The sequence below is a fragment of the Lycium barbarum genome, chromosome 5, assembly GCF_019175385.1.
Source record: "Lycium barbarum isolate Lr01 chromosome 5, ASM1917538v2, whole genome shotgun sequence".
NCBI lineage: Eukaryota > Viridiplantae > Streptophyta > Magnoliopsida > Solanales > Solanaceae > Lycium > Lycium barbarum.
Genome location: NC_083341.1, coordinates 132,532,002 through 132,546,599, shown reverse-complemented (window position 1 = coordinate 132,546,599; position 14,598 = coordinate 132,532,002). Strand labels below are relative to the sequence as shown.

General features: G+C 35.9%; 1 protein-coding gene and 1 long non-coding RNA gene across 4 annotated transcripts; one reads left to right on the top strand and one right to left on the bottom strand.

The window, feature by feature from the left end:
* Positions 1-3,733: 3,733 nt before the first annotated feature.
* Positions 3,734-13,523, bottom strand: LOC132641615 (putative 1-phosphatidylinositol-3-phosphate 5-kinase FAB1C). 3 transcript variants are annotated; one of them, XM_060358656.1, is made up of 12 exons: positions 12,192-13,523; positions 10,927-11,652; positions 10,339-10,492; positions 9,908-10,252; positions 8,348-8,848; positions 7,927-8,261; positions 7,708-7,834; positions 7,448-7,612; positions 6,806-7,359; positions 5,494-6,436; positions 4,802-5,068; positions 3,734-4,239 (listed from the first exon to the last, which is right to left on the bottom strand). In XM_060358656.1, the coding sequence occupies exons 1-12, from the start codon at positions 12,647-12,649 to the stop codon at positions 3,988-3,990; spliced, it is 4,827 nt and encodes a 1,608-aa protein (XP_060214639.1). In that variant the 5' UTR covers positions 12,650-13,523; the 3' UTR covers positions 3,734-3,987. The 3 variants fall into 3 exon arrangements, with proteins under 3 accessions (XP_060214639.1, XP_060214640.1, XP_060214641.1); XM_060358657.1 differs by lacking the exon at positions 3,734-4,239 and having other exon boundaries at positions 5,028-5,307; positions 5,419-6,436; XM_060358658.1 differs by lacking the exon at positions 3,734-4,239 and having other exon boundaries at positions 5,028-5,307.
* LOC132641616 (uncharacterized) lies at positions 13,300-13,891 on the top strand. Its single transcript, XR_009582913.1, has 2 exons — positions 13,300-13,418; positions 13,480-13,891. It is a non-coding gene; the product is annotated as an uncharacterized LOC132641616 (long non-coding RNA).
* Positions 13,892-14,598: the final 707 nt, after the last annotated feature.

The window sequence follows — 14,598 nt, the reverse complement described above, 5'->3', positions numbered from 1 at the left end:
GAAGAGATGTAACTTGTGATAAGCATTGTGAATGCTCGACCATTCTTGAAAGTGAATGTGTCAAGATGTGATAACAATTATGGATAAGGATGTGCTTATGTATGGTTGATTAAATACCACAACTCATCTCTAAGGGAGGTTTGAGAGAAATTAATATATATATATATATATATATATATTGGCGTAAAAGGTCATTGGCCATGTACTTTCAGTACATTAAATATTGTGGTATGTCTTATCATTAATTACCAAAGGCTAAAAGTAAGAAATAAGTCTTGCTTATAAAGATTTTGGCCATGACCATAATAACAATTACTCACCTAAAAGGAGTTGTTCACCTTACAGATGGGATTATGAAATGTGTGGTGGTACATGATTAATTAGGAGCTTTGGAAAAGCTAATATGTTACTGCTTGGAGGAATGAAATTGTCCAATAATATTAGTGTTGTAGTAAGTCTCAAAAGAAACTTTTTAAGTTTCAAAGGCATTGGCTAGACATGAATTATATTGAGACTATAAATTATGGGAAGATTTAATATCTTCATATTACTACAACTATAGTGGGAAAACAAAATGTATGTGAAACGTTGCCCGTTTTTCCTCTGAATTTGTACCATATAAATATAAGCATGATGGAATCACATGCTATGGAGGTTGGCATGACCAGTTGACCATCCTGGTTAAAATGTGATGCGAAAATAATTGAGAATTCATGTGGTTATATTTTGAAGAAATAAAGAGTTCTTCCAGAATTCTCTTGTGCTGCTTGTTCTCATGATGAAAAATTGATTAATTTACCAACTAAGGTTGGGATTGTATCCCATGATTTTGGAACATATAAAAGGTGATATTTATATGGGTCCAATCACCTGCCATGTGGACCGGTTTACTATTATATGGTTTTTAATAGATGCATCTATGTTATGGTCACATGTGCATTTGGTATCAACTTGCAAATTTGGTTTTTGCAAGATTGTTTGCTCAATTGTTATATTAAGAGCACAGTTTCAAACTATGAAATTTAGTTGATAATGCTGGTTTATATCTAAGTTGATTTAGCAGAAATTGTATGCCTCCAATTATAGCTAATCAATTGATTATGAGAACAAATCTCCCAAAAAGAAATTTGGTTTGAGATAAATTATTTAATATGTAGCAACACTTGTAAGCATCAAGCCAACAAGTTTTGACTCTCTCCTCGAGGTTGGTTCAGGGTCAGGAACCAAGTAATTCTTGACTAGAAATTTGAATGTGCGGTATATGATTTAATTGCTTCACCACAACGCACAAAAATGGGTCACAAATAAGGTTGGGAGATAAATGTTAGATTCCTAACATTAGTGGGAGGGATGATAAGCAGCTGGAAAATAAGGTATATGTAATGAATTATCACTGGTATGATCCTCATTGAAAAGATAATTCAAGTTAACTGCCAGACGCGTTTACTGACCCGAAAGTGAATATTATATTCCAGCTGCAAATGCTCCAATTTCAATTAGAATTAAAGTCCTTGAAGGACAGAGTCTATGAGGATAGACCGATCGGTTTCAAAGATGAAACTCCTTGAAGAAGGAGAGGAGCAAATGATCAAGATGGTCATACTAATGAGGCAAGTGCTTTAAAATAGCACCACGACATAATATTTCATACAATCTTTGGTTAGGTTCAAGTACCTGAAAATGATGAAGAATAAAGAGATCTCGATAAGATATGTCGTATTGGAACCGATATCAAATAACCGTCGACGGTATCTTTGAAATAATGTAGCGCTCAACATTATAATGATGATGAGGATCTTGAATTCAAATATGTCAAAGAATATGGACAGATATAATGATTGGTCAAATAAAATACGCAGTTCAAATGTATTTTGTTTCACTTGGAAAAGTGATGTTTTGGATCTATAGTCCAATGACCTCAAGGTTTAATGTCAATGGGGTACAAATGAATTCTTGTGTGAAAAGTAAAATGAGAAATAAAAACCGTAAAAATAAATTACGGCTTGTGCCTTGTGGCATAAAGATTTTCGCAAAAGTCCTAACATTACTGTATGGAGACGTATGTATTCTCCTGTGGTGGATGAAATGGGGTTTCTTATCAGTCTGGCAATATATGAAAATTTTGAATGCGTATAATTCATTATTGTCAATATGGCTATATAGACAATGAAAGAAAATCCGTAGGGATTTAAATTGGTTTGAAGCATTTGAGGTTTATGAAAATAAAGCTTCAACAAATCTTTATATAGGTCAAAGCGATTCCATTGAGTACCCAATGGTTGTGATGTCGCTAAATATAAATAAACATCATTTTGACCTAATGATAATGATGAGTATATTGTATTGCATACTGCAAAAGAAATTATTAATATAGATTTGTTTGTCCTAACAATTATTATCAAGGTTTTGTTGGTTATGTAAATGCAGAGCATTATTTGTATTATTACATGAAGTTTGGTCTTCAAGCAAGTACTGATTTGCATGTGAGGATACTGCCACACTATGACGTTCGACATGGCAGTCAATTGTTGATACTTATACAAAGCAATTCAGGAATACGTGTCTGGCTGAGATCAATAATTCAATACATTTTGCAATAATATGATGTTTATTTGGAAATGAAGATTTCAACAATATTGTACGAAGCTTGCATAGCTCAATCAAAGAAGGATATAACAAAGGAGACAAAATACAACACATTCCTCAAAGTTCTTTTCCAGACATGATCTTCAACAGAAATGTGAAATAGGTTTTCAACAAATACGCTCGATTGATAAGTTGACGGACATGTTCAGTAAAGCATTGCTAATCTCGACATTTGAGAAGTTGATATACAAGATTTGGATGTGTTGTCTCCAAGAATTAAGTGATACTTTTATCAGGGGGAGTATAATACGCGCTGTACTCTTTTTCCCTTAGCTGAGATTTTGTCCCACCGGGTTTTCCTGGCAAGGTTTTTAATGAGGCAGCTAGCAATGCGTATTACGAAATATGTGTACTCTTTTTCGTTCACTAGGATTTTTTTCCCACCAGGTTTTTCCTAGTAAGGTTTTAACGAGACACATCATCTATTAAGACATGGACATCCAAGGGGGAGTGTTATGAAAAATAAGTGTGGATGTCCACCACTCTAGAAATAAATTCCCACTTCCTCCATGATCTCAAATATAATGCCTCTTCCATTATCTTCCACCATTTTAATGGTTCTTCCATTATCTTCCACCATCTTAATGGTTCTTCCATTATCTCATATATTGAATGACATGTTTATTGTTACCCTTTTGTATGCCTATATGTAGCACTATAAATAGAGGCATAAGTTTTCATATTGTACATACTTGAATATATTTGGATGAATAAAAAAGCTCTTATCTCTTATCTCTCTTTATCTCTTTATTGTTCTTGCTTCATTTTTTGACATATTGTACTAACTCTTTTAGAATGATTTTACAACAGGTCTATATTGTTAAGTTCTTTAAAATGGCACAAAAGCATTCTTTGACCTCCATTTTTTACCCAATGTCCATCACGAATGCTGCCTTCGACGTTCTTTTTCACGGTATACCTTCCCTCGTTCAAAGGAAGAAGAAGGGGTACTCTAACTTTAAAGATAGTAGCAGCCCAAAACGCTAAATGGTGGGGAACAAGAGTTGTCACGATAGAAAAGATTTATAAATAAATAACTTGAAGCAACTATGCAGAGAGGAAAGGAGAAATCTAATGCAAATTGATCTGTAACAAGACACATTTGATTTCATTTACTTAATGAAGCTTTTGTATAAATGTACAGATGGTCAAATGTATACTTTCCAAGATTTCTTAACAAAGATGACAACCCCTACTTCTCATCATACCCTTTTAACACCAGATGGCAAAACAAATAAGAACCAACTGGGATAATATCTAACCTTCCCTTCATCTGCAAATATGTGCAATTAGGAAGGTTTGCTAAAGGCAGAAGGCTCTAAAGAATGAATATAACTAAATTCAAGATGACCACTGATCCGGTACCGTGAGAAAATAGGTCGTCATCGCTTTTCTGAATCTTTTCTTGTATTGTTTCGGAGAAACAATAGTTGGTGAAGCGTTCTTTTGTCCAAGTATACCTGATGCCTTTACCCATGTCTCTAAGTGTTTGTCCCAAGTATACTGCCTCATGAAGTCGATGATCCCCAAAACTAGCTCTTTTCGCTCTTCATCCACCCCGACCAGCAAAGAGTAGTCCATCACATCAACAGACTGTTGAAAAATAAAACATTTATTGATGTTGAACTTTAGACGCTAAAGAAAAGAGGAAAACCTAATAGCAAAGTCGACGAGTTTGGTTATAAGTTTACAATGTCGTATAAGAAAAATATGTATAAGCTATGAGTCAATTTATGTACTATTATTTTACGCAAGGTAGAAGATGGAATAACTAAACCCTGCCTAAATAATCCCCGCATTACTAATACCTGCACAATTCTAACCAGCAACCAAACAACCTGTTATGTTATTAACTTTTAAACAGTGTAAATTTTGATAATAATTCCATCTGTCTTCATCGTATTAAGCCAAATCATAAAAGCAGACAGAACAAAGATTCCATGACAAAGGCGTTTACTGTTTCAAGCATTTAAGCGCAGATATCTCCTACGCAGTTCAAAGGTGAATTCAGTGTGACTAATTTCTACTTGATCCCTTTATTTTGATCAGAGATAATTACTCCTTTGCCACTTGGATATCTTCCATTAATGCATTTATCAGATAAGCAAAATTTCTTTTTCAACTTAGAGAAAGATGGGAGGCCAAAGTAGCTTACTGCTAAAAAGGATGTATCATTCCAAACAGCTCGCTCGAGGCTTCTTTTTGCTTTGCTTCCAAGAAATATGGGTTTGGTATGCAATGTTTCTAAAAGATTCATATCCAGCAACACTTTGTTTGCCCCAGTTGTATCTGCATTGTAGCGGGATCGTAGAGAACCCTTGAGATCATAGACCCTGGAGATCTTTCTTTCAAAAAAAAGATTCTCCATCACGATTAAATCCATTTTTGTTTCCCTGCCTCCTTTCAAGTGTTTGACCGAAACCTAAAACATATGGATATGGATAAGAAATAAGACTTCTGCAACAACTAAAAACTAGTTCGAAAATTGAAGGCACACCATTTTTCAGAGAAAATGACAAAACTGGTACCTTATGTTTGATGGCAGGTTCAAAATAGTCCCGTCAAATCTAACAGACAGCATTCGGTAAATATCTGACTGAGACTACAAGTGTCAACTTTTGGCAAATGTTTGATGGTAGGTTCAAAATAGTCCCGCTAAATCTAACAGACAACGTTCGGTAATTATTAGACTGAGACTGGAAGTGTCAATATTTGGCAAACTTAAAGACCAATATTGTTCAGTGCATACTTAATGGACTATTTTGAACTTACCCTCAAACATAAGGGACCATCTTTGTCATTTCTCTAGGAAGAAACATAGGAGAAAACAAGAGAAGGAAGTCCAACCTGGAATATTCCAAGAATTTTTGCAAGGCAAGTCGGACTCCGTGAGTTAATAGAATCGGTTAAATATTTGAAGTACTCCGGTGCAAATTCTTCGAAAGAGTCCAACTCAGTTTTCTGAACTTGTTTTATTATGAATCTTTCATCCAACGACTTGGCAAAGTAGACATTGCTCTTTCCCCCTTGAGCACTCCATCTTTTACAACGGCTTAAGGAACGTACAAAATCCAGTTCATCAGGACAACACTTCCTCCTAAGAGCATCAAACTGCTTTGCAAAGTAACAAGTTACTGAAAATTTCACCTTTCCCCCACTACTCGAAGATTCGTCATCAAAAGAGATCCTTAGGTGAGGAGAACTTTTTGAATCTGTAAAAAGGGACGTAATTGTACTCGAAGCATCTTCTGAACCACAGCTCCCGTAATGCATATAATCCATGTCTAGAGAGCCAAAAGATTGCCATGCCGAAAGGGTAGGACCCACTCCAGCCTCCTTGTTGATGTCACTTGTGTTCCAACCCGGCTCCACCCAGTCATTATACACTTTTGAACAAAGTGCATAAGATATAATGCTAGTAGGTTCACTGTCATAAACAGCTAGGACAACATCTCTGTGACTATTTTGTGGCACCATCAACCGAGCTCCGTCGGGTATAAGAGATGCATAAGAAATAAACGAGGGCGAAGAACCCATTAGTAGATTAAACTTATGAGCCTCACTAGGTGACATCTGAGAATAAGTTCTCTGAACACTGGAAACAGGGTCTCTGATCATATTCCTGTAGTCTCCAGAAGCATGAAAAGACCTAATTGATGATAAATGCAACGAAGAAGGCGGCAACCCTTTCTTGATTCTGTCTTGAAGTCTCATAGCAGAGTCGAACGAGTGAACTCTTGCAGGTGTCGTTATTCTTCTAAAAGGAGGCAAATCAAGTTGACTTGGTTGTCTGAAAGCAGGGTGAAAAAATTAGCCCATGAAAACATGACTCGCCCATTTAGCCCGACCCATTTCAGCCCATTTAAGATTGGGCTGATATGTAGCCCAAATTGACTCATGAGAAATATTGTCAAATATTTTCAAAAAGTTTTTTTTTTTTTTTTTTTGGTTTGATATGTTATAGTCATAATTAAGAAAAAAGTTAAAAGTCTTATTAGGTATTTAAAAAACTATGAAAGAGCAAACAAAGAAATTAAAACGTAGTAGGCATTGGGCGCGTTGGATTATGACCCACTTTTTTCAGCCCAACCCATTTCAGCCCAAGTAATCCATTTTGACCTGCCCAAAACAACCCAGCCCTCCCATTTGACACCCCTACCTGAAAGGAGCAGCTTCAGATCCATCTCCTTGTAGCATAAGAAGTAACTGAGCTTTTTTGGGGGATCGGTCAGTGCCGGACCAAGCAAAATCTATCTGATCAGAAAGGACCGATGCAGCTGAAGGAGCTCGCTCCAAGGATGTTCTAGCAATAACTGCATTCTCTCCTTCCATCTGAATTTCCTGCATGCTCTCACTCTCAGATGAGGTTAACATGGAGCTTTCTCGGGATACGCGAGTTCCCTCCTGTTCAGACTGCAAAGCTTTCTCGGGATATTCATCTAAGTCGGAGAACTCAGGCACAGACTCTTCATAAACATGTTCAAGAGTGTCGTTATTTAGAAACATGTCCCTTCTCCAATCTATCAGCTCATTACAAGATCCACAATCTTCTGAACCGGAACTCTTTTGGAGGAAGGACTTCACTGACAAAAGCCGACGATCCCAAACATGCGAAGCAATCACGAGGGAATGCCTCAAGCGATTTAGCTCAAGAATGTCCATTGCTGCCTGCCCTCGGTCGAAAGTTTCTTCATCATCCGGTTGAAGAAAGTCCTATTTTACAAGCAAACAGAAAGCAAATAAGCAAGGAGAAAGTACTATTTTTACAAGTATAATGGATTGATGTCCTGTTGTTTCTTACATGGTAATCATCCTTTTCCTTCATAAGCAGGTCCTTTAACTCAATGATGCAGTCATGCAATTGAGTTGTATCGGATAGTTCACATTCTAAAGAGGAACTTTTCTCTTCAATCCTGCGAAAGGCACTTGATATCTCTGCGTACAAGGCTTTGGCTTTACACAGTAACTGCAGACAACATATACCACATAGAGCTATTGTAAGCATGGAAAAAAAAAAATCAAAGACATTACAAAGAATAAAGTACTTAGAATTTCTGGCACCTCGGCAGCTTCTTTTTTTAACCACTCCTGTTCTGTGTAGCCACTAAACTCGAGAGTTAATGGGGGCAGACGAACTGACAGAATATCAATAGGAGAATAGCGGAAGAACGCTACCATACTTCCACACCTGCAAAAGCAAAGTATATTTTATTATCTAAAGAGCGATTGTGAAGCAACGAATGAATTATCACAGTGATTTCAAACTCTTGCAGAACGCACCCATAATATCGGAGGCAGTCTCTTTGGAGAGAATGACCACAGCTAGCAACACGGTTAGCTGTTGCATGATTTGAAAAACTGAGTTCCAAGAACTTCCCGAACGAGAGTCCCCAAGCGGCATCTGACATTATTACTCTGCGAGTAGCTGGTGGAACTCCCTCTATTTGTGCACACTTAAGGCATCGATGCCACATCCAAATCTTTTTGTCCCGTTCGCCAGGAAGCGAATTCACCGAGGAAAGACGTCTAACGTTTATGGTAAGATTCGCCTGCTGGTGTGTATAACAGATGACATGAGCCTCAGCTGGCTCCTTGCACGATTGACAGGAAGATATCTGATATCATGAAGTGCAATATGAAATTATTTTCGGCAATGCAATATCATGTATTGTTAAAGTTAGGGACAAAGGATGATTTCTACCTGACCAAAAAGATCATCCTGAAGATATCGCCCAAGTGGCTTATCGAAAGAACCATAAAACTTGATGCGAAGGAGCCGAGAACGTACACACACTGTTCCATTCAGAACACATCGACTAGAGAAGGACACCAATATGCTCTGACGACTGTCAGCAGCTGAATAAAATTCATTGGAGGCTTCGGTTTCATCTGACCTTTCAAGCTTTGTCAGCTCTCCTAGTTCTCTCGGTTGACTCTCTTCTTGACCTGAAGTTTCTAGCGATCCTTCATTAGTTTGTTCTTCAATTTCAACAGAACCAACAGGTCCTGTATCTTGTTCCAGAAAAAGTGGTAGATTTTCAAAATCTGCAATTGATGGTGCTGGGGACACTTTAGGTAGACTAGCACCCTCATCAGCAAGGAACGATGTCTCAAGAGACAGATGATATGCAGCAAATACAGCGTACTGAACAACCTTCTTCAGCTTCTTCAGCTCTTCACGACATGAGCCCCTCAGCAAGACCTACAAATTGTCAAATGAAAGGATAAGTAATTAACCCTCTAATTCTAACTCCAGCCTCTAGATATACAAATCAAGGTAAATGAGCATTTCCTTATCAATTTTGCATTATAGCCCGAGTGACAACTCGCAACCGTTAAGGGGTCGTTTTGTTGCTGGTTAGGAAGTGAGTTATTCATGTATTCAAACCAGCATAACTAGTACCACGTTTAGTAGCATTTTAGTTGTTATGTATAAAATCCGGCACATCAAGTACGGTGTTTGGTTACCAACTTATAATTCTGCATAACTAATACATGTCTAAGTTATGAGGGAATCTATGTATTATTTATGCAAGATAGAAAATAGAATAAGTAATACATGAATAACTAAACCCTGCATCACTACAGTTACCAGTTTCAAAAGAAAAAAAAACCTGCATAACTAATCCCTGCATTACTAACACCTGCATAATTGTTACCAATAACCAAACGACCCCTCATTGGCAGAAAAAAAGAACGTGAAAAGCACACATTGAGTGTCGACGGAACCCCATTGGAAGTTTCACATTACATTTTAACCAATGTTCGCAATGTTATCTAAAGTGAAATGCTTATAAAAGCATCAATTGTTTCCTAGGCTTAAAGCTCAAACCGCAACTAAAGTGCGTGCTTTTATGTACGTAATGCAAGACCTAACCGTAAACACAATCAAAATTTGTTTGGACTGAGGTATTGAAAAAAGAATGGCGATTGAGTCAAATATATAAAGTGAAAACCCTCTTAATGAAGTTCAAAAACCAAATTTCTTAATCAAATTAACACTTTTAGTTTCTACTTCAAAATTAGTGACAAGAAGGGAAAGGTACAAATGACACAAAAGAAATCATCATAAATGCCATAATATAAATGTACGTATAAGGAGAAAATCCACTGATTATACATTGTATTTAGAGCAACACGGTCAAAGTTAAAGTAAAAGATAAATAGACTAATCAGTATGCATCATTTAAATAATATTTAGAACTTCAAAAAAATAGAGTTGCAGTAAACAAATGATGGATTCTAGAGTAGGGGAAATTACCGTGCAACCTAAGCGCCTGGGACAACCATTAAAAAACATTAGAGTTTTTGCTGGCTTCTTGTTCGATTGGTTGGCATGTTCATGCTCTTCAGAGACCTTTTCTAAGTGAAAAAGTTCACAATGTCCCAATCTTGTTGTGGCTATGTTATCAACGGATGGGGTTATAAGAGCACCAGTACACCTGGCTATTCGCTCTAGCAGTGGGCCCTTAACATTTAACACCAACGAGATCTCTTTTGCCAATAGAAGATCCTGAGCATATGAAGACACACTTTTCTCCACAAGTAGCACATTAGGATGATGGGCCTCTATTCTTGAAACGATCACCTTCAGGTGCTCCCTTTCCTGTTAGGATAACAGAACATTGTAAACTTGTCTTTATTTGCTTTAATCTCATCATTAACAGATTAAAAAAAGAATCAACTATAAACCTGTTGCAATAAGGTGTCAAAAGATGCCAACTGATTGGCAGCTCTTTGGTACTCAAGTGCTCCTCCTAAGACGAGCAATCGGGCATTTTTGTACTGTGAAGTCATTCGCTTGTGTTTGATATTCTTAGTACAAACTACTCCTTTAACGAGGGTGCTGCATTGAACCAAAACTGAATCATGAATCTAACCACACAATCCTAAACCCCCATTTTATCACGTGATCAGAAAAATGTTAAATTTCAATGTTCGCGTGGTAAGAAGAGAAATGTTTACCCTTTTTTTCATGAAAAGGTAAAAGTATTTTATACTTGGTCAGTCCCAATTTAAGAGACATTCTTTGCTTTTTAGTTAGTCTCAAAAAGAACGACATCTTTCTATATTTAGTAATATTTCAACTTTAAACTTCTCATTTTACCCTTAATGTGATGATTTCTAGCTACATAAATATCTTTTGACTTATTTTAGGCCACAAATTTCAAAAGTCTTTCTTTCATTCTTAAACTCCGTGCCCAGTCAAACACCTTTACATAAATTGGGACGGAGGGAGTAATAAGTACCAAGAAGATACTAGAAGAGAAAGCCCTTTACCTTTCACTTCGGCTTCCTGAAGCTATGCACTTAACCTTCACATAATCAACTGGATCCATGCTTCCTCCTTTACTAGTATCAGGCTTCACATAATTCGCAGCTTGCCATGCTAGTGATGTGACTATGTCAATCCAGTCATCAGCAGTGCTTTCTTTCCCGGAATGTATATTTTCACCTTGCAATAGCTGCAAGACAAGAGCCCTGAAATGACCCTGTACAACAGCTTGTAATGGATCTGATTGTTGTTTCTCCTTTGCAGGGAAAATGCTGGAAAGGCTCCCACTTGAGAACGTTGCGCCTGTCTCTCCAATTTCATCATCCTCGTCATCATATGTGAAGAAATTATTTTGTGCCTCGGCATCTTCATCATCAGGTGGAGGAGGAAACCATATAGGACCGTTGTTTTCAAAATCCAATGGCTTTTGCTGCTTCTCAAAATGGTCTCGGCAAACCAATTTGTCAACACGGTCATCAGCAGTCTCTGAATCCTCATCATTCTGAGACCTTGGAGTCTCTTGTTGGTCCTGTACAGAATGCCCAACTCTATTGGAAGTAAAACAAATCCTAGAGGGGCTGTTTGAAGGACTAGATCCAAATGATCCAAGATGGTAAAATTTATGTCTAGTACTAACACTACTTGATTCTATATCAGAAGTATCATGACAATAATCAGTTGATGGGCTATAAGGTTGATTCGTGCAGTCCCCTCCTCCATCATCATCACTCCTGAAATATAAGCAAAAAGGTAAGATTTCTTACTTCCAAAAGCAGCTTTAAAAACTCAAGTTAATATAAGTTTGCAATCTGCTAAACCATTTGTATTCTTGGCATAAAAGGAAAAAAGAGTTTTCTTTTTCAGAAAGCTGTATAGATTGCTGGAACTTTAATGACACAAAACAAATGCGAAGTTTTTGGCACCACCTTGGTGCAATAAGGTGATCTTTTGACTTAAAAATAAGAAAATAGAAAATGAAAAAAACAAATATAAGTTAACATTACATTCGGAATACCCTGGTAGGAGACTCTAGCTTCTACACAATAAATTTTTGAATCGGCTACTTTTTAAGACAATAGACAAATCCTGGCATACATCGAAATCTCTTTTTGAGAGAACGTAAAACCACAGCTCTTATACACATCAATAACTAAAACAACTAATCTATAATTAGATAATATAATGATCCTGCCATATTAGATGTTTCCATTTAGTACATAACATATATGGAAAACACAAGAAATTCTACAAAGTAATAGGAATTTGTTACCTGGTTGGCGAGTGACGCAGAGACACCAGAGATGGATGACTTGAAAAGGCTGTAAAACTACCCTTACTAGCATCATGGGTAGAATCACCATCAAATAAGTCACTACTGAAATTTGGTGACGGCGGTTCTGGACTTTCCCTCGGAGATTCAGAAGGATAAATTTTGTCACAAAACTTCCTTGAACTTTTATTACAATTGCTTTGGTCAGAACAAAATTTGCAACTCTTGATATCAAAAACATCCGAAGATCCAAAAATGTGCACACCACAATCCCTGCAGAATACTCGATTGCAACTTAGGCAATGGAACTTGAGGCAAGAATCAGTAAACTTCATCTTGCATTCATAACAGTTTTTGCAACTGTTAACATCCATATCGGTTCGATCACTTTTACCCCACGATATCCAAGTCCTAACTTTCTCTATCAAATCCAGTACTGAACTATCAGGTACTCCCATAGACCAGCAGTCAACTCTCCAAGTATATCAGTTTTGACTCAATTAAATAAGTCAACAACTCTTTAAATTTTCTCCTAATCTAAGGTTTGTGTAATCTGATCTCTTGGTGTTAAAAGAAGAAACTATATCAAAACTATAACCCACAATAAAAATAGTGGATTCTAAGTTATATTTAATGTTTTTTTTTTTTCCTTTAACAATGAGTAAGTTTCCTCATAAATAACAAGGAGTAAATTTCCCCTCAGAAATCACTAAATATCCAAAAGGGGAGAACAGATTACAACAATTTACTTCTCACACTGAATTTGATATATATATGTATGTACAACCAATAAACTTGAAACTTATGACAACAAAAAAGACTGAAACTTTTTGACCAATCTGTTGACTCAAAACCTAAAAACCCAACTCAACCAATCCCAGAATCATCAAGATTTGATCCCAAGATCAAATTTTTCATAAAAATCAAGATCAGATCCAGAGCTCAGAACCAAACAACTATTGAAAAAACACTCATGTCAGATTCTGAAACTAATTCCTCTTAAACAAAACAGCTAAAACTGCCAAAAAAAAAAACAAATTAGCAATATTTAGAGATAAATAAACAACCCCACCTAAAAAAAGCAAGAAAGTTTTTCAACTTCAGTGTCAAATAAGAGAACCCCAGATCAAGAAACACAATTAAAAAGACTCTTAAGTAATGAAAAACTGAATCTTTTTGAGCTTCAAGAGAACCCCAGATCAAGAAACACAAGTATAAAGACTCTAAGTAATGAAAAATTGAATCTTTTTGAACCCCAGATCAAGAAACACAAGTATAAAGACTTTAGGTAATGAAAAAATGATTATTTTTTTTTAACTTCAAGAGAACCCCAGATCAAGAAACACAAGTATATAAAGGCTTTAGGTAGTGAAAAATTGAATATTTTTTGTTAAAAAGAGACAGAGATTTGAGTGAGCTTGATTTGATGATGATTGAATTAAAGAACAAAGAGAATTAAAATGAAAAGGAGAAAAAGAAAGAGTAGAGATGAAAAAATAGTATTAGCTCGAATCTCCATAAACATAACATTCATCATCTGTTTCTTCTTCAACAACCACAAACATTTCTCTCTCCTTTCCATTTTTCCCGGCATTGCTTTTGCTTCTTTCATTTTTCAACTTAACATTAAATAATAATTCATCTTTACATTACATACATATAATTTGAACCCCTTTTGCTTCTTCTCCTTCTTCTTCTTATTATTATCAAAATACAAATATTGTAAAATACTCAACACTTGTTCATGTATTTATCCATATTTTCATTCCTTTTTCTCTCTCTTAACTTTACTTTTCTATCACTGTGCACTTTATCTTATGAACAGAAACCTTTAATTTTCACTTCATTCTTTTTTTTTAATATTTAGAGCCCGTTTGGATTGGCTTGCTTATAAGTTGCTTATAAATTGTTTTCAGCTTTTTTGAGTGATTGGCTGGCCAGCTTAAAGTTATTTTATGCTTAAAATAAGCTCAAAAAAATAATTAAGCCCATTTAACTTAGCTTATCTAAAGCAGCTTATAAGCTGAGAATAGCTTATAAGCCAAAAAAATTAAGTTAGATTACTCCAACTTATTTTTTTAGCTTATAAGCTGTTTGCAGTTTATAGGCATAAGTCCATCCAAACAGGCTCTTAGTTCAAACTGGTGTTTGGATTGACTTATTAAAAATAGCTTATACTCCCCGAATAAATAAAAAATGTCCACTCAGTGAACAATCATTTATAAGCTAAAAGTTAAAAGTAATAAATTGGGAATACTCTTAACTTTTAGCTTATATTTATATTTTTTGCCTAAAATTAAGTGCTTAAAATCATGTTTTATCTTTTTCAAATACCATAAAAAAAATAGAGCTTATAAGTCAAAAAAAAACATTTAAAATAAGTCAATCCAAACACCCTCTCAGTCTA

What these genes read in the sequence shown, in the direction of transcription:
- LOC132641615 (XM_060358656.1), bottom strand. Translation starts at nt 12,649, where the DNA reads ATGGGAGTACCTGATAGTTCAGTACTGGATTTGATAGAGAAAGTTAGG. An exon ending in CTGCGTCACTCGCCAACCAG is followed by an intron (nt 11,653 to 12,191) that starts GTAACAAATTCC and finishes CTTATATTTCAG; the next exon opens with GAGTGATGATGATGGAGGAG. An exon ending in TCTGAAGCTGCTCCTTTCAG is followed by an intron (nt 6,437 to 6,805) that starts GTAGGGGTGTCA and finishes CCCTGCTTTCAG; the next exon opens with ACAACCAAGTCAACTTGATT.